At 40.5% G+C, this 22,356-nt stretch overlaps 1 protein-coding gene across 8 annotated transcripts in view; it reads left to right on the plus strand.

Annotated features, from left to right (window-relative positions):
* Positions 1-21,875, plus strand: part of LOC110981989 (histamine H2 receptor-like) — a 51,139-nt gene extending 29,264 nt beyond the window's left edge. For 7 of the 8 annotated variants that reach the window (XM_087141092.1, XM_022240078.2, XM_087141091.1 and 4 more), the window contains exons 4-6: positions 839-869; positions 6,074-6,216; positions 19,137-21,875. In XM_087141092.1, coding sequence (XP_086997218.1) covers positions 839-869; positions 6,074-6,216; positions 19,137-19,669 — 707 coding nt within the window. In that variant the 3' untranslated portion in view covers positions 19,670-21,875. The remainder of the gene's footprint in view (positions 1-838; positions 870-6,073; positions 6,217-19,136) is intronic. The other variant, XM_022240084.2, reaches the window with a different exon arrangement.
* The last annotated feature ends 481 nt before the right edge of the window (positions 21,876-22,356 follow it).

Here is a 22,356-nt window from a genome sequence, read left to right on the forward strand (position 1 = left end):
TCAGTTTTGTCATGGTGCCAATGTTGTCATTTGTTATGCATGTAAATGTACCGCTGTGTGCTGCAGTGCAATGGTTGTTTTGAGGCAGAGGGGTAAATCTGCGGTTTAAAACAGGCGTTGCAAATTGCCATCTCTCTGCCATAATGGGTGTTGTGCCCAGCTGGCCTACAGAAACATTTGTGGCCAAAGTACATGAACATTAATCTGCAGTATAAGGAAATGAAAACGGAATTCTCATTACTCTGTCTCATTACTCTAGGATATTTAATCCCAGCTCTGTCTGCTCATATATCATGCCACCTGTTAGTGCTACATCGTTCCCTTTGGGGGACCTGCAAAAAAGTTTGTCTTACTGCCAGTTGTTTTGCTTCCATCAAATTCCACTCCCTCAGTCCGTCAATTGTATTCATCCAGTGGTATATTTACTTCAGTTTTTTTAGTTTTTGTTCATTCCGTATTTCAGATGTTGGGTACCACTTTTAGCCCTCTCATTTCTTCAGTTATGACTTAAGGTAGACTTTAAAGTAAGACACATTTTTTGGTAATCAGTCAGAACTCGGGAAGGAAATGATAAATGATAAACCCTGGACCTGACGAGGGTTTGTTTAAGGGATCAGTTTCCATTTGATTTTCAGGGGAATTTTGTAAGCCTGGGTAGAGTAAAACCAAAACTTCAAGGACCATCATGACCCCAACCATGAGTCTCAAAAATCCTTATTTTGATCAGAGCAGCTACCACTGCGTGTTCATGTACCTTCATGCTGGTTTCCGTTGTTTTACTTTGTGACTTTTTTTGGTTTACACAATATTTTCTTTAAAAAAAACCAAACAAACAAAGACAGCTCCAGCGTTGCCCTGAGGCTTAGCAGGTAAGTGTGTGGATTTTTTTGTATATGTACATGTAGTTGCTCGCTCATGTCAGCTTCTCTTTGTTTGTCGTCTTTTCTCCCCTGAACGCTGCAGATGTACAATACATAAATGTTCACTGTATTGCATCTTTGACAATAGATACATGTACATGTAGGTAGTGCTTGATTGAAAAGTAAAGTGCAGCCTGGGTATGGGCATCTTGACTCTTATCCCATAGGCATTAGAATATAGGCCTGTGTACTGAAGATATCACTTGGTTTGCATGTGTAGGTTTTCCTGTAGAGCCAGGCAGCCCAAATTTCACTGAGCACTGTAGGAAAGATGCAACCACATGTAAACAAAGTGTTGTGTCTCAGTCTAAAGGCCTGTTACCAGTGAACACTAAACATACGTAAATTCCATCGCTGTGTACTGGTATTTGCTCAAAGTTACATGTGCAGTTTAATATGTGTACATGTAGGTGGAAGAATCTTGCCTTCCATTATTTAACATGAACATGGCTCCCATCATGAAAGTAGCAATAACACAGCATCCAAAAAAGTTTATGAAATCCCACGCTTCCCCATGTTTGGAGCTGAACTTTACAGGTGTCTTAAGGTGTCTTCCACCTGCAAAGGAACACCCCATGTTTGCATGATAATTGCACAACTTGAGGAAAGGCAGCTTGCATGCGATTCTCACTGTACATGTTCGTTGCTGCCAATCTTTGGTTGGTGCAAGGCATGCCACATATTGACAGTAAAAAATCCTTCATGTACATGTAAACAGATGTATTTGGCAAGAGTGAAGCAACTTTAGGCAGTGCCAGTGTGCTGCTGCAAGTTTGATGCCGAAATAAATTCCTTGGAGTTTCGCATACTGAAGTGGACCGGCCAGCTCACTTCACTTTGTGATGGTAACGCCATTACCAGAATGTGTTGATTGAGCAGGCAGCAACCAAAGATTGATCACTCTCCTCCCGCCTCCTGCCTCTTTCCTTGCTTCTCCCCTTCATCTGCAATGCCATACCACGGTCATGCTTTGATGTCATTGTTTCCTGTCAAGACTGGCTTGCTTTTTACATGTACCTCAATGCACGAGACAAAAACTGTGTTCCTTACAATGTCGATGAATCAGAGTGATTCTTCCTTGGTGCTTGTTAGGGGGTGCAGGATTATTTAGACTGGCGCAATCAAATTTCGCCACCATTCATCAACAGGGACATACATGTATGTCTCATCACCAAGAGAAGACAGAGGTGCGTGCACCTATGGTATTAAGTGTGCTTTGTTTCCATAGCCACTAAGCAAACGCCTAGAGCAGCCCATAGCCAGCACTCACAGACACACTGCTGACAATATGGACCAGCTGAGCTCATGTTGTTGTTCATGCTCATTTGTCTGCGTGAAAGTTTATTACCGTAACTGGATCTGACGCCATATTTTTTCTTCTGTAATGATGAATAATCCACAAGTACAGTACCTGACAGTTTTATTGCTATTACTTTAATCGTTTGCTTAACTGAGTCTGATGAGTGTTTTCATTGGCCAACATATTTCTCCTGTTAATGTCGGTAGTACATGTATGTGGGTATTTCTGTCTCTAATGACTCCAGGCTTTGTTTCCCTTTCAAGGAAAAAAGCGTCATCGCTGGAATGAGTCTCTGGGATGTATTTATTAAAATTTTTTGATGACAAAACGTAGCTTTCACTATAGATGGTGATTTACATTTTCTAGTGAAAGTATATCCACTGAAGATACATGCATTATAGATATATCAATAAAATTGTCTTTCAGAGAAAAGATAACTTTGGGGAAGAAGGCCTATATAGAAAATATTTATGGAGGATGTAATTTGGTGGTGTTTCTTTCAGCACTTCATTTCATTAACGTGGCTCCAAATTGGCAAATATCCCCAAATGAAGTTGAAATCGTAGTCTCATGTTCGTGTACTTATATGTCTGTGTCCTGATGAAAGCTTGTAAAAAATCAAGCACCAGTTTGGAGCAGTGCTTACCATCACTAACAAAAGTCCATGGAGATGCATGCATGTATTACCCCATCACTAGATCCCTCTCCTCAGTGTATAGCAACCACTTCCCTGTGATGTCTTTTTTTCTGCATTTTATTCATTCATTTTTTTTGGGGGGGGGCCCAGGCCCCAGATGTTGCATTTGATATTAACCAAGGTGGCTCGATACTCCCTTTTGTATTTAATTTATTGCAAGGCCACAGTAGTGAGATAGCAGTGAGTGGTGCCACATTGGCACAGCTAAATTGTTATCATTAATGTGTTTTGCATCAAAATTCCTTTGCCCTAAATGAAGTATGTACCATTGTTGATTGCACATTCCAGTGATGAGATTTGCATGGGAATTTAGGCCCTTCTGGCTAATTGCGTTCTTCTCTGCTCGGTTTGCTGGCATTCTGACTTAAATTTGTTAGTTATTAGATTGTGTGTAGATGCTATTGAGGAAAGTGAGGGGATTGGACTATTTTTTTAAGCATTTAAGTCCACAGTTTTGATTTGAAATCGTAGAATAGTTGCCAAAGAAAATTATGCATCTTTTATTTGAAAATTTGTTGAAATCATTCCTTGAAATTGGAGCTTCTGCCTTTAAGTTGTTGCAGACCCAGCTAATTACTGATGGCATTGCAAGGCCAGCCTCTTCTGAAAGGGTGACTGTACATGTACATGTATGTGGCATATGCGGTCTGTTCTTTACTTATATAGGTACATGTAGTTGTGCATGTCAATTCCCTTTGCATGCATGTCAAGGTGTAAAATATTTTGAAATGGGCACAAATTTTTCCACAAACTGAAAGTAGATACGTAGACAACATCTGAAGTGGCCAGGTGTTGCCGGGGCACACCAACACTGTGGCAAGAAGAGGAATGAACAGTGGTATTCAACGGCATCACTGCTTTTTTTATTACCGTGTTATTAGGGGTAGGACAGGGAGAAAGTTGTCCCCCCCTTCATGGATATGTTGCTTGTTTTAGGTCATTCAGCACAAATGATCAAAATTAATTTATATCTACATTGTTCCATGTACACAGGAATAAGAGCTTTAGTGTTTTATCCATTTCTGGGAGAAAACACCATTTGGGCACACACTTTATGCATGTGTAGAATGGATGGAGTCACTGGCGGCAAAATTGGGGGGGGAGGCCAGGGAGGAGCCAGTGGCCCCCACTTTTCACGGGGGATCCCCCTCCCGCATTTTGCAGGTCGTATAATGGGGCAAGGCATATTAAATGGATCGGCCTATTTATGGCTGATGCATATGCCTGATGGTCTCATAACTCCCCCACCCCACTTTGAAAATCGTACCGCTGCTGTTGCCTTGAGCATACATGTAGCATCAAGTTTCTACTGCAAATACAGTTCTCGATCACACCTGCACCATATGCATGTGCATGCCATGCACGGCATGCCATGAACCCTGTTGGAAAGCTTCCCACTACACTGTCTTTTCCATTGCAAGGGCAGTTCTAGTCAGAGTGGATTGGATGGAGGAAGTACATGTATTTGCTGAGCTGTACATCACTTTCTCAGAAAGCCGACAAGCAAAGATGTACCCTGAAACCTGTCATGTACTGCATAGTTCCAACACACCGTAGCAAACACACGTTTCTGCCAAGGCAGCCTTTGTCCACTTCTCAAAGATTATTTTAAATTAAGCAGCAGGCACAGAGACTTATAAAGCAATCTGTATATGCCATTTACTGTAGGAATGTAAAAGTGAAAATTTCCATGGTCTGGCAAGTCTTGGCAATTAGCCGCTGTGTGGTACACATGTACCAGTGTATGCACAAGTTTTCAAATAGCTGTGAACCAATTAACCCCGTCAGTGAAATTTGGATGTAATTCTAAATCCAATGAGAGAGTTTTTATTAATCAGAAATTTACAAATTGTCATGTTGGCTTGAGTACATGTACATGTCAGTGTGTGTGTTTCTTGAGCTAAGGCCACGCCTTACACAGGTTTGCTCCACGTTTGTAATTGGATCTGGAGCATCAGCCACTGTGTTCTTCTGACAATTTTTTTATTTATTTCTGAAATTTGCATTACATAACATCATCAGATAATTTGTGGGTCATGTCAACAATAAAAGTACCGGGATGTCAATGCTCGAGAGAGAACTTGAGGAATTTTCTTCTGGCTGTGTAAACTCTCGTCTAAGGCCTGTGTAAGGTAATCCCCATCCTTCTGGGAAGTCAAAACTGCTGCAGGGAGTGCTGGATGAATTTTGGTTTATGTTCGAGGGGGGAGATGTATTTGGACACGTGTTGAGGTGAGACTGATCTGAATGTTGACGGTGAGAAGGGGTAGGGATTAGGCAGCAGACAGCTTGCCAAATTAACTGTCCTAGCCGCCCAAGATTCTTCTTTCTTGCATTAATCGGATTCCTCTGCATCGTGTGCGTGAGTGTGCAACAGTGAGGGCTCTGCATTACCAAGGGATAGCCTCCCTTGAAGATCAGTCACCAGTTGGTGCCTGTGTGTTTGTGGAGCCTCACGCATGACTGACTTTCATTTAGTACTCATCATCTCTAAGCACCAGTGTGGGCCTAAATATCCATAGGCCCTACACCGCAGTGCTGGGACCTAGCACGCCACGTACGTTTGGCTAGAGTAGCCAGGAACACAAGCGCTACGGCTGGAGAAATCTATGCACGAGTGAGCTATGAAGCTTTTGCAAAATCAAGAATTAAGAGAGAGCACCTTTGCTTGTGTGTTTTGTAATTTATAGCACAGCCATATGGTTTGCCTTCCAACTTTTCTACATTCTTGTCCCAAGGCACAGTGACTTCTGTGTTGTTATGCTCCTATAGTTGGGACAGTGTACACGCTGGTGGAATAATTAGGGAGCCCACCCTATCAAAGTGGTCTGCAATTGTGATCTGTTGCTAGGTCTGTTTAATTCCTGAATCTGAATCTCCAAGCTCTTATCCACGCATGCGCATTTGACAATGTATGAATATTTATAGATGAATGAATACATACATACATACATCGCACGTGTCATTTGAATAATCAGCCTCTGAGTAGGAGTTTTAATTGTGGCCATTAACAATTATGTAAACAGTAGTTTGTCATTCGCATAAAATCTACGGATTATCAAATCAAATTTGCCTTGCATTTTGGGGAGGTTTGTTCTTTCTCATTTGAACTGTTTATATGCCTGCCGTAACCCAATTTTATTTTCCTTGACCCAGAGCTAGACCCAGTATATTGACTCCAGAGCTAGTCTGCAGAAAAAGCTCATGTTACCAGCAGGTGTGGGGCCAGCAGGGCGTCATGTCAGCACAGAGCAAAAAGGGAGAGAAAGGTTCACCATCCCCATGTGTTGAAGTCCATGGTAAATTTTGCCATTCTTCAACCCCTTTCATTCTCCAGCTGCTTGTCTTGATCCACCCATATCCCACACCCTAGCTGCACCTCATTGAATCACCATCCCTCCTAGGCCTGCTCTGTGTTAAAAAATAATGCTGCACCCGAGCTCATAGTCTACTTCAACAGTTGTTTTTACAGGTAGACATTTAGGCATTGTTCCGCAAGGTCATTAAGTTTCAGTTTGGCAGAAATGCTTCCAAGTGAGGGAAAGATGATTTGTTTCCAGGATCACTGCATTCTTGGAATTAGTGCATGTGGGGTTTTGAGGGACTTTCCCAGATTGTGGGGTTGACATATGGTATGAATGTACTTTGTCTTCATGTAAGAGATTTCTGCAAGGCTATTTTTAGAAATTGTTGAATTTCTGAGCATTTGGAAAAGTGCATTGTGGGGATTGAGTCAGTAGTAAGGATAGGGAATGGCACATAATAAGTGACTTCTGCTTGGTCCTAGACATCTTTAAGGTCTGTAGTTGGGTGAAAAGCTGATTATCTACCCAAGGAGGCCCCTTATGTGGATGGAAACAGGATGGGGAAAGGGAGGATCACATTGAAAAAGAATTTTCTGCTTCAGTAATTTGCTCTAATAGTAAATCTCGAATCGCGACTGATTCTTGGAATCACTGAACATGAGTCTGTGAGCCAGGGACTCCTGGCAAGTGAGAAAAGGTTGCACTCTTGAATTAAAGGTCCAGCTTAATAACTGACAGACATTTTAGTATGCCAGTGCTTTCAACATCTACGAAAGAAAAGGAGATGGAAACTGCACTAGTACAAGGCCATTTTCCAGTGCTTAACTTTGGCTCCGTCTCAGGCTTCAGCTGTTTTTTTACAACCTGACTTTGAAGCTGGAAGCGCAATGATTAGTCTAATAGTGCCACAAAACATCAAATATGTTGCAAGAAAACGAAAAATTACAGAAATCCAATTTGATTTAAATGCCTCAGGCCCACAATTGGGGATGAAGCCTGAGACGGAGACGAAGTTGAGTATTGGACAATGGCCCAAAGCAGAGACAGCACTAAAACACAAAAATATGGGCCTGCTTTGTTCTTTGCTTGCAATTGTGGTATGTTGGCATTTCACGAAGCCTATAGTCGAAGGATGATTTTCATTGGCTTTAGTGTACACTTTTTTGTTGCGGGAGACATTCATATCTTTGACTTCTTTGAATTGGAAACATTACTCCACTTGTTTTATTTATTAAGAATCAAGTTCTCTTGGTTGCCAATTTTACATGGGGTTTGCTCTAAGTAGATTCCAACATGATTTCAAAGATTGGGCAGTTTAAGGTGAGGCACAGGCTTTTGAATTTGCTTTAAAAACTTGTACATGCACACGTGCTCTGTATCTGCCTCTGATACTGCTTGCTCTGTAGAAACTGGTGAACTAGGCATACTGAACATGTTTGCCTGCAAATAACCATTTCCAATCATGGTCTTTGATGACTTCGAAATTGTTAGTAATTCACTGCAACACTTCCTTATTATATATTAAAATTTTGTTTAAGCAGAGTGCCCATTTTTGTTTGGCCGGGGAAATTTGGGGTCAATGTAAGGTAACAGAAGCAAACTCTATTCCAATCATGGAATTGCCCAAGCCTACTGTGCTGCTCAACCCAACCAGCACAATATCTGGCTTGCACCACTTGAGTGAAAATGTTTCCATTTCTGTGTCCACTCACAAACTCATCGAAAAGTACTTAATCCCATATTTGGAAAATGGATAGTGCAGAAGGGATCAAATTTTACACGCATTTTCTTAATGCCTTTTGTGAGAGGTCAGTGTATGTGGTGTCAATCTTATGCATGGTACGCTTGGTGTGGAACCATGAATGAAAGATGTCCCCATTATGCAGTTTGTGCAAACCTTGTGTGGACCAATCACTTAAAGTTACATGCTGGAAAACTGTTCTAGAGGCGCTTCTGGGTTAAAGTTTTTCTAAAGAAAAACAAAGAGGAACAGTCAAGGAAACCATCAACAGAAGTCCAACACAACGATAATATTCATAGTCCAAGAAAAAGGAGGATTTTCACCAAGTTTAAGGAATGTCTGCACTGCTAGGGTATGTAGTGGGATATAGCAGGTTTCACATGACGCTGTTACCCAGATTATCTCGAGGTTATTGAAAAATTAAACCCCAAAATAACCCAGGGTATTGGGCCCATTCATGCTGCCTTTCTCGGCGTTAGAAATCCTCCTGGTTAACTGCCTCAAAACGCCACTAGCCCAGGTAATTTCTAACCTTACTCCCAAGGTGGGTTAACCCACCGATCTCAGGGTTCCCGGATAAGGTGGCCTCGACAATTCTCTGCATTACCTTCAGCAGTGTCTACTGCCCGTTACCTTTTTTTGTTGAACAGACAGGACAGCGCATTATTTTCACATGTACTTCATATGGAGTACAGTAACTTTTCTTTTAGAATTAATTTTGTGTACGCTATTCGCAAGGCACTAGTCGCGACCTCATGCTGCACACTTGAACATACGTGGCTTTACCGATATATGTTTTTTGTTTCACATACGCTTGTTTTTCATTATCTATGGCAAAACAGGCAAAATTCAGAAGTACAATCAATGCTAGGGGTTTCCAATGTCATGACAGGCGCCATTTTGCTAAGATTCTGTAGTGTAGGAGATTGAGCTACATGCACGTGCACCCGATTTTCCGGGTTGCCGCTCTTGCGAATTACCCTGGTTCACACGAAAGTGGGTAAGCTACTGCTAAACTGCGGGGTGAAGTTTTGTAGTGTAAAACCGATTATCCGGGTTAGTTCCTACCGGGGAATGAACAACTACCCGGGTAATTAATTACCTGGGTAAGTCCAAATTAGTGTGAAAAGCGATCATGCATGAGCCCGCATGTATTGATAGAGCCTGCATATGTAAATATGTCACTTTTGTATTCAAAGGCCCACTTTTATTACAAAGAAGTCAATTACTTTCAGCCTGGATGGGGGGGAGGGTTTTGCGGTCAACCCTCCCACTCAGACACAAACAATAGATAAATAAAAGATAACCAAATACTTTAAAATGAAATGAAATTATTGTAACAGTTCATAAAAGGACATCCTACTGCGTCCATAAAGGTAAGCCTAATTATGTTTCTGCCTGTCCACAACAATTGGACATGAAAAATTCTGACTGGCATGACTCCCTCCTCTCCCCCAGAAAAATTCCTAGATTTGCCCCTGTAGTTGTGCACTTAGCTGAGCTTATAGAGTAATTGTTTACTGCCCTGAGTCGGTTTTGTCATTGCTCAGAAAGAGAGCATAGTTAATTGTGTCTTTTAACTTATGAAGATTGATTTTCACATGGTTGACATCACCCACGGGCAATTTCTGTGACAGGTAGTGTCATGCCCGGCAGATTTTAATTCAGTAGAGGATTTATGGTAGCTTTATTTATTGTGAACGTGAAGCTTTTTTCTATTTACCTCCTGATTGAGTTGCCACCAGGGACTGTCCCTAATGACAGTGGGTTTTTTTTTCTTTGTCTTTTACACAAGCAGTCAATACTTCATTATTTACAAAGTGACAGCTAAATTGCATTTCTCTGAAAGCAGGTTTTCCCCAGATGTTGAGCATAGGATATAGTTGCTTGGCACTTTCTGAATCAATTAACTAGTACTGAAGTTTAGAATTGATGATAAAGTAGATGAAAATGGTATTTTCAAGGAAACGCGGGCTGAGAAAGACCCAATCTATGGAGCAAGGGTTGATCTAGAAAAAACTGACTATTTCGTTACATGATATACATTATATGAACTTCCCGAAGATGTTAAGTCAAATTTGGGGGCATTTTATACTGTTCATTATAAGATGCATGTGATACAATGGGAAATGACATTGATGTATGGCCACACGGCGGAAAATGCACAAAGTGCCACTGTATTATAGCTCTGAGCACTTGTGTTATGGGGGTTGCAGGTTCGAATCCCACACCAGTCAATTTCTTTGTCCAGCTTTATATATTTATTATGTAAGCACTTCATCACTTTTGCTGCATGGCTTATGTGACAAGGTGAAAATCCTCTGCAGTGAGCAATGTACAAACTGTATGAAATGTAATGTAATGAAAATCTTCAGTGCAGTTGTTTGTGTAAATATCTCCATACTGTATGCACATCTGTCCCATTTCCACTTGTTACAATCCCCGGATAATTGTCTTCATTTGAGCACAAAGAGGGTATTGATTGAAGCCTCAGGTATGTACATATAATTATTATTACATGTATATGTAACAGATGGACTTCTCTTGGGAAAAAAATTACCCCTTCTGTGGGTTGGAGTTTATGGCTTTGTTTTTTAACAAGCTCTGTCCTGCCCAAGAAGTACCGAGTGTAACAAGGGTGAAATTTCTTAGGGGCATGGGGGAATACACTTTTTTCAAGTGGACTTTTATTACCAAACTGGGCACCGTGAAGGTATGGACTTCAGCTGTGGTACAGGAAATCACACGTGCAGACATTTCTTCGGTTATTTTGGTCACTGATGTGTCTGTGTCACTGCTTCTTTTGATCTGAAAGACGTTATATATCAACATTTACTTATTCACCAGTACATACATACCTGTGTACATACATGCAGTAACAGCACTACAACCCCTCCCCAAAATCATTATTAGTACAAAGAAGAAACCTCAATTAATCATTCTCCCAAACCTTAAGCCCACCGCACGCCAGAGCTGTATCTGACCCGAAAGTAATTTGTAGCCGTTTCCTGAGCTTGTACCTCGTAGCTCAATGTGCACAGTCAATATTTGCTGCGCTATCTTCCGTGAGGCGAAGTTATCTGTCCTGATTGATATTTGTGAAACGGCTCACACAGCAGAAAACTCAAGTAACAGCACATAGTTAGGTACATGCTGTGGGAACAACCTGGTGTGATTCTATGCTCAGCAGACAGATAGCTCTGGTGTACAGCTGGCTCTGGTGACATACATGTATTCAGTTAATGTACATGTACGTGGCACAGTATAGTTTTGACAGAGGCTGCAAGGATACGAAGATATACATGCACTATGTACTCTGAAACAATAGTGCACCGACACCGATACTTTGTTCTTTCGTGGAATAAAAATGCTCGAGATCAGTATTGACAAAGCTGTTGTAAGCATGCTATATTGCATTCCATGAAAATCAATTCAAGTGGTTTACTATATGCAACTGCATGGAATAAACGTTTGTTGAAGGTCACATTGTTGACTTTTTGTGCTTGGGCATGATGTATGATTTTCCTCCTTTTTTTGCGGCACCCAAACCTGACTAAATTAAACTTTTACTGACCAAGGAATTGGAAATCAAAAACGATTACCTTGGACGGAGAACCTTTGAAATTGTTCTGGGTTATTTATTTGTCAGTGCAGTCATGTTGTCAGGTTTATTAAAGTGCGTGCTCTGTTTTCTTTGACTTTTTGGTCGATCAGTGATCACAGCCACATAGTACACTGATACTGATGCAGTCAGCCCTGTTTCTTTAAATACAATATGAAGGGACCAGAGAGATTACTTTGCTTTACCAGGATTTCCTCATAAAAAGGAGTGGAAAAACAAAGAAAACACAACAATTCATAGAATTGTGGTTCTCGTAATATTTGTTTGATATCAGGATTTTGCTACAACAGTGTACTGTATTAACTGAGTTGACTGTACTTTTTACTGAATTCCTTGGCAAATTAGAAGTGTTGGTCTCAATGATCTGACAGTAGAGCTGTATATAAAAACTAGAGTGCTGACTGATATACAGAATGATGCCTGCTGGACGTATCCATGTTTAAGCACAAACCTGTGAAAAATAGAGATTTTGTACAGCTCTGTACTGCTATTTTGTATGTCTCTGTATTCTAAAACGATGCATCAACAAAGCCAATGCGCAAAAACCTAAACGCACAATCAGTAAATGAGCATTTCATTTTGCTCTAGGTGTGCACGTATGCGCTGCAGGTGTTTTAACAATTTTATCGGTACCCGGTGCACATTGCATTCAAAATACACAGTTCGATGTTCATTCTATTTCATTTTGAATGTTCTACGAGCATGCACATCGATTCAAAATGTCTGCACCTAGGATGTGTCAAATTTTTTCGCACGGAGGATGAGAAGTTAGTGCACATAATATAGCTCCATGGGTTGGACAGGTCTGCAGAAATCAGTTTTTTATCATGTAGTTAGTGTTTGTGTGTTATGAGAGTATGGTGGTCCCATTACCCATTAGAAATGCACAATCCTTTGAAGGTTTTGGCTATTCCCATCAGCACACTCTTGTTCAAAGGTTACTTTTTGTACAGCCCAGGTTGATTTTGTAGTAAATTATATCCGTTTTTACTAAATAAAGAGAGTATATTTCTTACTCCCTTTTGCTGGGAACATTTTTTCTGTTGTGATCATGCTTCCCAGTGAAAGGGCCTAAGTGCGCTTATGCCCTTCTGCTGGGCACCCGACGAATTATAGTAATACTGACACATCCATCCTAGCATCACCCCCACCCACGAGAAAACTCAAAACTCACTGGTACATTTTAAGGAACCCTAATTCCATCATCCTTCATGATCCTATTGGGTCGTACATCTCCAGGAGCTCCTGATGAGGAGATGGCAGGCCCCCCCACTTTATCAGGCACTGATTGAGCATGAAGGAGTAAAATGTAAGCTTGACATCGGGATTGCGGAGCTTGGGCTGCATTTGTAAGCTCATGCTGACGTATTTGCATTCAGTGAAGATCAAGCTAGTTACTCCTTCACACAGATCTTGATGAATTAAGTCTTGAAACAGGTCTCTGATGTTGCTGAACACACGTGGAATGCATGGAGAGATCAACTGTTGGCAGTCCCCAAAAATTAAAGAAGTAAAAATAAATCTCCTGGTTGGCCCAGGGACAAGGGTGTATTAACAAAGCTGGCATATCGGTGAGGGTCCCTGTGGTGAAATTAATAAATGGGATGCCCTACCCACTGTTCTTCACCACTGTTGATGCCCATACTAGGAAATGGTTTCAGGTTGCAGGCCAGTAAATAGGCTCCAAATTGCCAGCACAGATTAGAGCATTTTGTGAGGCGTGGTTTGGATGGTTTATCGCAAAGAAGGTTGGTAGATCCCACCAGGACTGCCAGCTTGTATTTCTGAAAGTGTTAGACAAAACAGGGCCCTCCAAATTGCTCAATTATGTATTGGATCTTGTAGTCACCACTTTTTAAAATGGCAATGGGCTTCCTGACTTTTTAGGGGATCATCTCTTGATAGAAATATCTCTAAAAGCCATCGGATAAGCCATTTAAAATTGAAGGAAAATGTAAGATGAGGAATTGAACTTTAATTTGATGATTTGCAGCTTTCCTACTCACATTTCACTTTATGCAAACTCCTGAAAAGACCATCATCTGTCAATCACCAGCCACTGAGTTTTTCATCCCATTTCACGAACTCACACTAATAACTGCAAAGCATTCTATGGCCACACTGCAAAAATAGAACATTCTAATCCGTGTTGGGTTGTAAATAGAACATCCCATTGCACAGACTGTGAGATATATGTCTCATTTCAAAGGTGTTGCAAACAGTTGTCCAGCGGGGCATTTATAACATTACTGTATAAAACAAGTGTATTGAATGTTTTACATTCATGCAGTTGAAGAAGAAATCGCAGTTGGTGACAGATGAAATGATCCAATCGCCACGAGGAAAGGACCTTACAACTATTGACCGGTATCAAGTCACATAATTGTTGTTGTCCGGGTATATTCACATGTACATTGCTCATTTTCCATAGCAATATTATAAAGTCTTTTTAGTCCCCCAAAAATCCCTCCCAGTGGTCCCTCTTTATAGGGCCAATTGTTTTTCCACAATCCATCAATTCTCGGCAAGGAGCCCACATGTCATTATTTGACTCTGGCAATCGCAGTCCTACATATAACGCGCTGGAGTCTTATTACACTAATTAGGAGAGTCAGAGTCTTCCTGAAGCATTCCGGATGGACCGTTTTATGACCTGGGACAAGAAGAATGCCCAAGAAATCAAGGAAGTAATCTCGCAGATGGATTTATCAGGTTTCTCATGATTTTTTCATGAGTTTTCAATGCACGTGCCTTTTTAGGAATTTTGGCTGTATCACTTGTTGTTTTAGCCTGGGGAAGATATGCATCATAATAGCTCACAGTGCTAATTCATTGAAGGGTTAACCGAAGTTAATACAACTAGAAGCTGTTCTACTCAGTGTTTATGAAACAAGTTGGGACTTCTTTTCTTTGTGCACATTGTGTACTCTGCAATTGACATTAGGGTAGTACTTATATTACGATGTTTGACATGTTAATGATGCTGATGGTGCTCGATGACAGATCCCTTGGATTGAAGGGTATATGTATGACATACGTATATACACTGTACCTTTACCATAACGTACCTCGGAGCAGTTGGCATCTACACTCGTAGGAATGAGCTAGATCAGTATTTCAGCCTGACCCTGCACATACTTTGCACACTACACATTATGATTTCACTATTTTCACTCAAGAGCAAATACAGGAAATAAATGCATATCAAGTCTATGGAAGCATTGTTATAACCGAAACAGAAAAGATTTCAATATGGTTTGCAAGTTTTCTGAATACGGGGAGAAAATCCCTCTGAATATATTTTCCTATGCTCTGAGAGGTCAAATATGAGAGACACTGGCTGGCCTGGCCAGGATTTTTTTTTTCCACACCACATATTCGCTATGGCCCATGCGTCGCTGCTCAACGTTACTTTTGTGCATATTGCACTTGAAAAGTGTTGCTTACATGCGTATGTATGCATGTGCAGGCCTGACAATGGGTTCTGCTCCAACAAATCATCGATTGTCACAGTCGTTCCTAATAATAATGTGGCATGTATGGAGGATACTATCATATTTGCTCCAACACCCACCCTTCCAGAGAACATCAAGGTATGTATACGTTGTTTGTCCATCCTCACTCCTGAAGTGTGAAGTACAATGTGTCATGGAGGAAGATCTTATAGTGGACCATATCCTTGAAACTTTCCCCGACTATGACCAGTAAGCAAATGATTACCTCACAAGAGCAAAGTCATAAACCTTGTACCTATAATTGCTCCAAAGGTTACTATGATTTCCAGATGTCAAAATCAATATCGTAAATCTTTACATTTTTACCCTTACCTAATACTGGAACCTTTTGGCCCTCCAGTCATAAAATAATCTCATAATTTATCGGCCACTCTCTGTGTCACTGCTTAGTGTAGACACGGACTTACCGTCTCGAAATAAAATAGCAGTGAGCAAGACCCAACTGCACAACTGCACCAAGTCCTCAAAAGTCTTTTCCTCCATGAATGTAGTGATAGTATTTATTGCAAAATGGTGCATGCAGGGAGGAAAAGACCCCCATAATTGGAGTAACACTTGTCATACGTTGACCATGACCTTATGTATCGTCACGAACTCTTGCTTTTCACCACTCTGATTTTTTACTGCTTTTGACCCTCAGATGTTGCAGAAAATTTTACTTCTGGTCTCTCTGTGGAGCTAAGGAATACCCTACCTTAGATTCTTCATTGGGACATTGTTACTATTTATTCATTTAGTCATTTATTTACTTATAATTTGCATATTAGCTGCCCTGTCACTTGAAATAGCCTTGGTTTTGATGGGTTTCTGTGGTTCCTTTCCTCTGGTCGTTGGTTCCCTTAGTTGTCCCAATACTGGATACAACTCAGGACTTTCTGTTTTCATAAACCCTGTGTGATGTCCAAAAACCGCATTTGGTAAATCAAGTCATTTATGGTCAATTTTAACTTCAGAGTGACTCTTAAAAGCCATGGAGGTAGTGTTTGCGAAAGTTTTTTGTAATTATGTACGTGTGCTGATGATGTTGTATCCAAGTCAATTTTCCCAATACAAATCAATTAAAAAAGTCTCCAGTGCGAGTCAAACAAAGCGCCAGTCGTTGAGGGAGGAACACAGTAAATAACACCCATTGGACTGTTACATGTACATGTACAAGTACATAGCCTTGTATGGCACACAAGAGACTTTGTAGATGATAGCCAAGCGTGCTCATGCATCAAGCATGACCTTTGCTACAGTGGTCCAATCATACCAGTTGGCTTCATGAAATACGTCCAGTCAGATTTCTGTTTTATGGGCCCATAACGAATATGTGGTAGGGAAAACAAAAATTGTGGCCTGGCCTTCACATCAGGCATGGTTGCCAATCTGTGTGATTATAAACATGTCTGCATTTATTCATCTGAAATGGAGACTCGTCTCTCACTGAGCTATTATGAACTAAGTGATCCCCAGCTGTGAGGCATATACAAGTACCTCCCTGATTGGTAGATTGACCTGATTCGCCCTTGTTGAAGCCAACTGTAGCATTCTTGGTATGTGACTACTGGGCAATTTTCTGGGTAATTTCCATCTGAAGATAATGTGATAGCCTTTCTACATCCTAAGCTTGCTGTTGATGATTGATGTACAATGCAGTGGTTGCACATTGACTGTGAAATTTTAACGAGGAAATGTGCCTGGAGGATTTTAATGTCAGAGGAAGTATTGTGAATGTTGATTTTTTTTATGAATGCCGTCTGGCATGGGTGTCACTGTCAAAATTATGCTGTTATCGACCAAGTGTCAGAAATGTTAGGACCATTTAGGGGCAGGAAGCCAGTGATGGTGTGATAGGGAGAGGCTGGAGAATTCCATATTTGCCCGTCGTTTCTTTAGGTTTTTCCTCAGGCCCATGGCCAGCTGAGTTCAAGGGGTGTATCTTTATAGTAATAAAAAAATTGGAGTCTTTCATGCTGGACCCTCCCTGTGATTACCATGAAATTCTTGAAATTCAGTCATCATATTTAATCATCATGATTATGACTCATGCATTCACACAAGTGAATTGCAAAGTTATTTTATTACAAAGTTACAGAACATTTTAAAAGTGACCGGTTCTGCTGGAAAGCAGACAGTGTTCCAAGTGTAGCTGAGTCCATGCATCTTGTTCAAGAATGAAACTCACAATATTGAGCTTGGTGGAGTGTCAAAGCATTTTAAAAAGTATACCCTTGAGAAAAATAGTGAAGCAGTCATCGTTATAAATCCTGTCGCAGAAAACAGGCTACCTTGGACACCTACATTGCGCTGTATTTCTTTCAGCACATTGCAGTTACTAAAGGCATTTCCACTGGCAATAACTAAAAACATTACACGTTTGCAGTTCTGCAAACAAGTTACAGTTTATGCACACCCGTTTTCCCCCAGCATCCATTTGTTCTCAAGTCGTTTGCTTCTAATCATCTACCTCTGCTTGCTGTAAATTGTTCAAAGCATCATTGGAGCACCACCAATTGGAGTCCACTGGCGACAGATTGCCAGACTGCAAATGAGTTCCACATGGACACACACTGTCTGGCGGCGCTAATGAAAATTGAAGCATTAGGTCTCAGTGTTTTGTTATGGAGCCTCACGGTTTCACAGATCAGTCCTGTAGATTTGCCTGGCCAATGAGCCATGCAATTCATTTTGCAAGCTTTTCTCATCTAAATTTATTACTCTAGTTTTGGCTTATCAAGGAATTTTAGTACAGATTGTCTCTAGGATCATGATCACCTTATTTATTTGAAATTGCTCATTTGGGCAGTTTAAGCACTTGGTCATCAATGTCAACTGCTGGTTTATTTTCATTTTTCCTTTGATATGGTTTGAGGACATAACATTTTTAAAATGTTCCTTAAATTGGATAAAAACTACTCTTAAATGACTTTACATGTCAGTAAGATTTCACCTGACATTATGCTTAAGTGAATTATCCACTTCGCCTAGGTTAGCAAACTCGGTCAAATGCAGGAAATCTACCATACACATCTGGGACCAGTGGTTTTTCTACTCATCAATTGAAAAACAGACTGGAATGACCAAACTTCCCCATTTTGTGTTCAACCTCTGAAACAGGATCTGAAACAGCTCTCTGAATCTTCTGAAACAAATAATAATTTGAATGAGTCAGAGAGATACTCAAACATTCCCTACTTTTGGTTCACTCTTCAAATTTTGTAACAGTGTTGAATTGACATCCACTACTGGCATAAGGAATGAAACTGCAACTGAATTCTGTTCACTTTCTGTCCAGCAGTTGTGGAGTGAAGTGTTTACAGAAGCAGGCAATTTCAAAGTGCAGTTTCCAAACACAAATTCAGTAACTTCTCACATGCTACAGGTTATGCCCTGTAACTGACTTGTATACTGTGAATAAGGAGGCGGCTTTTTTTTTCACCCAGTTACTTCTGTATCTATGAAAAACGTACTTTACCAGTGGTCACTGGCTTCAATCTCCCCACCTGCTGCTTGATACTGCCTAATCTGCTCCCTTGACACTGCCTTTCCCCTTGTACACATGACAGGTTTTCCAATGTTGAGGCTTGGAATTTAAACTTGGAATTTATTCCCCCCCATTCAAATTCTTGAACCCAGTTACTCTTAAGTTACAGCATTTTCACAAAGCCATGGTATCAGTGTGCAGTTATTACTAGTTTTTCCCCAGCATCAACAAAGAATTTGCCGTTTTTTTGCCTGTAATACATAAATTATGAAATTTTTTCATGTAGTGATTAAAGCGGTGTAAAATATCAAGAATGAATCAAAAGAATATCTCCTCTACCTTTGTGGAAGAAACCTTTCATTTATTGTGGATTTTGAACTTCATTTTTCTTATATCTTTGTCTCCATTCAGCACATGCATGGTACTAACAGTTGTATATTTTTTCCAGTAGTTGTGCAGAAGTGATCGACGCAGTACCATACATTCCTCATTACGGCATTCACATGAAACTATATGTACGTGTATCTTCCACCTTAATAAATGAGATTTTTTATGTCAATCTGTCTGCAGAATTCGCGTCTCCAGCTCTGCTGCGTCGCAGCCGCATCTTACAGGGGGGTTATCCGGGATCCCAACCTGGCAGTAAAAGCAGCAGCCTAAACAGCATCCTGAAACCGTCACCAGTTCCCCGCCGGGATCATGGATCTAGCACCAACCGACCTACAGCCATCCTTGTCAAGGATGTCAAAACCAACCACGGTGACATCTGGCTGCGTGGGCTAGTCGGGGTCAATGGACACACTGGACTCCAGGGCACCTCCAGCGATGATGATGAAGACGATGTCTTCTTGCCGGACAGGGCACTGAGGCGCAGTCAGAGCGAGACGGACAAGGAGTGGCTGGAGAGGAAGCACTTTGAGGTCACACCTAGGGCTAAGAACCATTTCCCCTACCGCTCGGACCCTGGCAAGCGCGGGTTAAAAAAGTCACTCTCCATTGGACTCAAACAACAGGAGCCCCCGACTCAACAAATTCCAAACATTAACTGGGAGCCAGATGCCAAGGCACGGAGAGCCCTGCTTGGACGATCCACAATAGTATAATCAATTGCACGAGCGCCCTCGTGCAATTGATTACATGTCAGAAGCAGTAGGCATTACCTACAAACATTTGCATCTTGCTTGTTTTCCTTTGTCTTAATGCTGTTAACTCATTTCTTCATCAGCAAAGTGGAAAACAGAGGGTGCGTGTAAATGGTCAACAAGTGGTTATTAGACTTCAAAGGAGTGATGTTTCCTTATCTGCTGAAAGATTTGTTCTCGCAATTGCACAAAACTGTGAAATATATATTTATTCTTTTAATTTAAACAAAAGAGCCTTTAAAGCTCTTTTGAAGGCTTTAAAAAAACCTTGGACAAGTATTTAAATGCTTCATGTATACATGTAATCGTCTTATGTTCTACAGTACTAAGTAAACTGTGGTCTCTGTAGGATGGATAGATATGTACATGCATGTCACGGTGGCTAATTCTCACGCATTTAGCCCGAGATTTCCGTAGTTCCAGTTTTTCTTATGCCATCATTTCCATTTGGAAATTTTCAAGCTTACAATAAAAGTATAACCTAAAACAATAAAAAAGTAGCAATTCTCTTCACATGTTTGAGTTCTATGCCCTGTCTTCACTTAGAAAGGAAAACATTCCCTAGGCTGTAAGCCTTTGTCCTGGTAAAGAACGCATAGGCCTGGTTTGATTGACTACATTATGCAGCTACGGTGTTGCCCCAAACTGGCTTCCAGCCATATGTCTGAGACACCTTAGCCATGAGGTACTTCCTCTGCTCATCAAAAGAATGCCACCGATCCACCACACATTGCACAAAAGTTATGACCAGTGTTCATCAGAATGAGCACAAACAATAACAATATGCAGTTTTAGAGTTCAGCCTTCTGCCCCCAAAGAAAGCTGAAGCTTACATTTGAAATTTAACGTTTTGCCTTGCAGAAAAGCTGCTAAAATATGCATGTGTTTAGATTAAACTTTAAACTACAAGCCAAATCTGTGGTAAAAGTGTACTAAGTCAAAGGCTAACTTCTTGTTTAGGTTTTTAAAGGATGCTTACCTTGCGCCCCATGTGTATGATGGTCAATGCAATCGGACATTGAAAATTACCATACAGCATATCATGATTAGTGTCAAGTTCTCTCCTCTACAGCACTTCAGTATGAGCCACGATAAGTAGATGAGAGACTCATCTGTTGCGTATTATAGCAAAGCTTCAAGTTGAACGTAATGTAGTGGAAAAAGATTTTTATGTCATCTTGAGACCAAACATGCAAAAGTAAATGCAATCTAATCTAGAGTGCAATGTGCATTGGGTAATTCAAACATTTTTCTTCCTTTTGCTTTTAGAAAAAAGTTTGTTTTGTAAAACTGAAGTTTGACCCAACATTGTTTTTGTTGGAAAAAGGGAATATTATTCTTTACATACGTGAACTAACTGTACACCAAGTACTGAGAATAAAGAACTTAAACGCTGTGTCATTCATTGAAATGGGAAGAATGTTTAATGCCTATTAAGAAATTTTCTTTTGGTATAAACATGTTATATGTACCACTGCACAATTCCGAAAGAGTGAATTATCGCTCTCACCGTAACTACAGAGACCAGACAATAAAATCGAAAAGTTCATTATGTTAGATTGAAAGAGTAAACAAAAATCATTCGAGACTTGTCTATTTCACTGCATTTCACCTTGTCTCTAGTTTCTGTCAGATTTGACTTCCCGAAGTCGAATTTGCAATATGAGCAGTGCCTTACAGACAAAAACTAAACGTTTTTCACGAGGAACTGTAATTTTGCAGAGCAAGTTGAGGTACTTAAGAGCAGCATTCATTTGTGTCTATGTTGATGTCCACCTGAAATCCTCTGAAGTACAGCAATTTCTTTGTGACTTTTTGGATTGGCTTTTTATTTTCAATAACTCCATTGTTTTAACTTTTATGCTATTGCTCGGAGAATCTCGCCCAGATGAATTTTAAAGACCAAGATTTCTTTTTAAAAATTATACTTCGCGAAAAAATTCCAAATGGACCTGACAAAGTTGATGGGTTAGTTGTGGTGGGTTAAATTGGGGAAACTTTAATGTAATTGTGTAACTACAAAATGTGTAGGCAGTTGTATACTTTGTACATATATAGTCAAACGCCTTGCGCGATGTTCTTTCCATCTAGTAATTTATTATGAATGTGTCACGTATGTTGCCTTAAATAAATTAAACAAGATCTATACTATTATCATTTACTGTGACTCTTCCCACTTGTTTTCTATTTATTCCAAAGTGTTTCATCTTTAGCCCTTATGTTTTAGCGCGCTACTGGGAAGGGAATCCGGAAGGGTATATGTATGACGTAATTTTGTTAAGCATTCATTGGATAAAGTTCATTAACAGTGACATGGGTGCGCATGCGCTCAATATATAGTCCGTGTTCATGCGAGGATTAGGAAACGAAGCAATGCGCTACGCCTTGTGCATGCACCGGAGCTGTGACACGTTTCCTTTTCAAGACTTTGCCATTCCCTGGGCCCCTTGTAAGCCTGGACGTGAGCCAGCAAGGCATTCGGCTTCGACAGTTTTATATGTGGGGAGGTTGCCAGCGTATTTATCTGAAGAGAAAAAAGAATATTCCTCATTGTTCGCGAACTCCATTTGGTATTTTTCAAAAGCCAAAATTTTGTCTTTCCTAGAATATTTTTCAAAAAGCTTACCTCTTTTTTTCTAACACCAATT

The sequence above is a fragment of the Acanthaster planci genome, linkage group LG09, assembly GCF_054643075.1.
Source record: "Acanthaster planci isolate LZ-2023a linkage group LG09, COTS_SCS, whole genome shotgun sequence".
In the NCBI taxonomy this organism is placed as follows: Eukaryota; Metazoa; Echinodermata; class Asteroidea; order Valvatida; family Acanthasteridae; genus Acanthaster; species Acanthaster planci.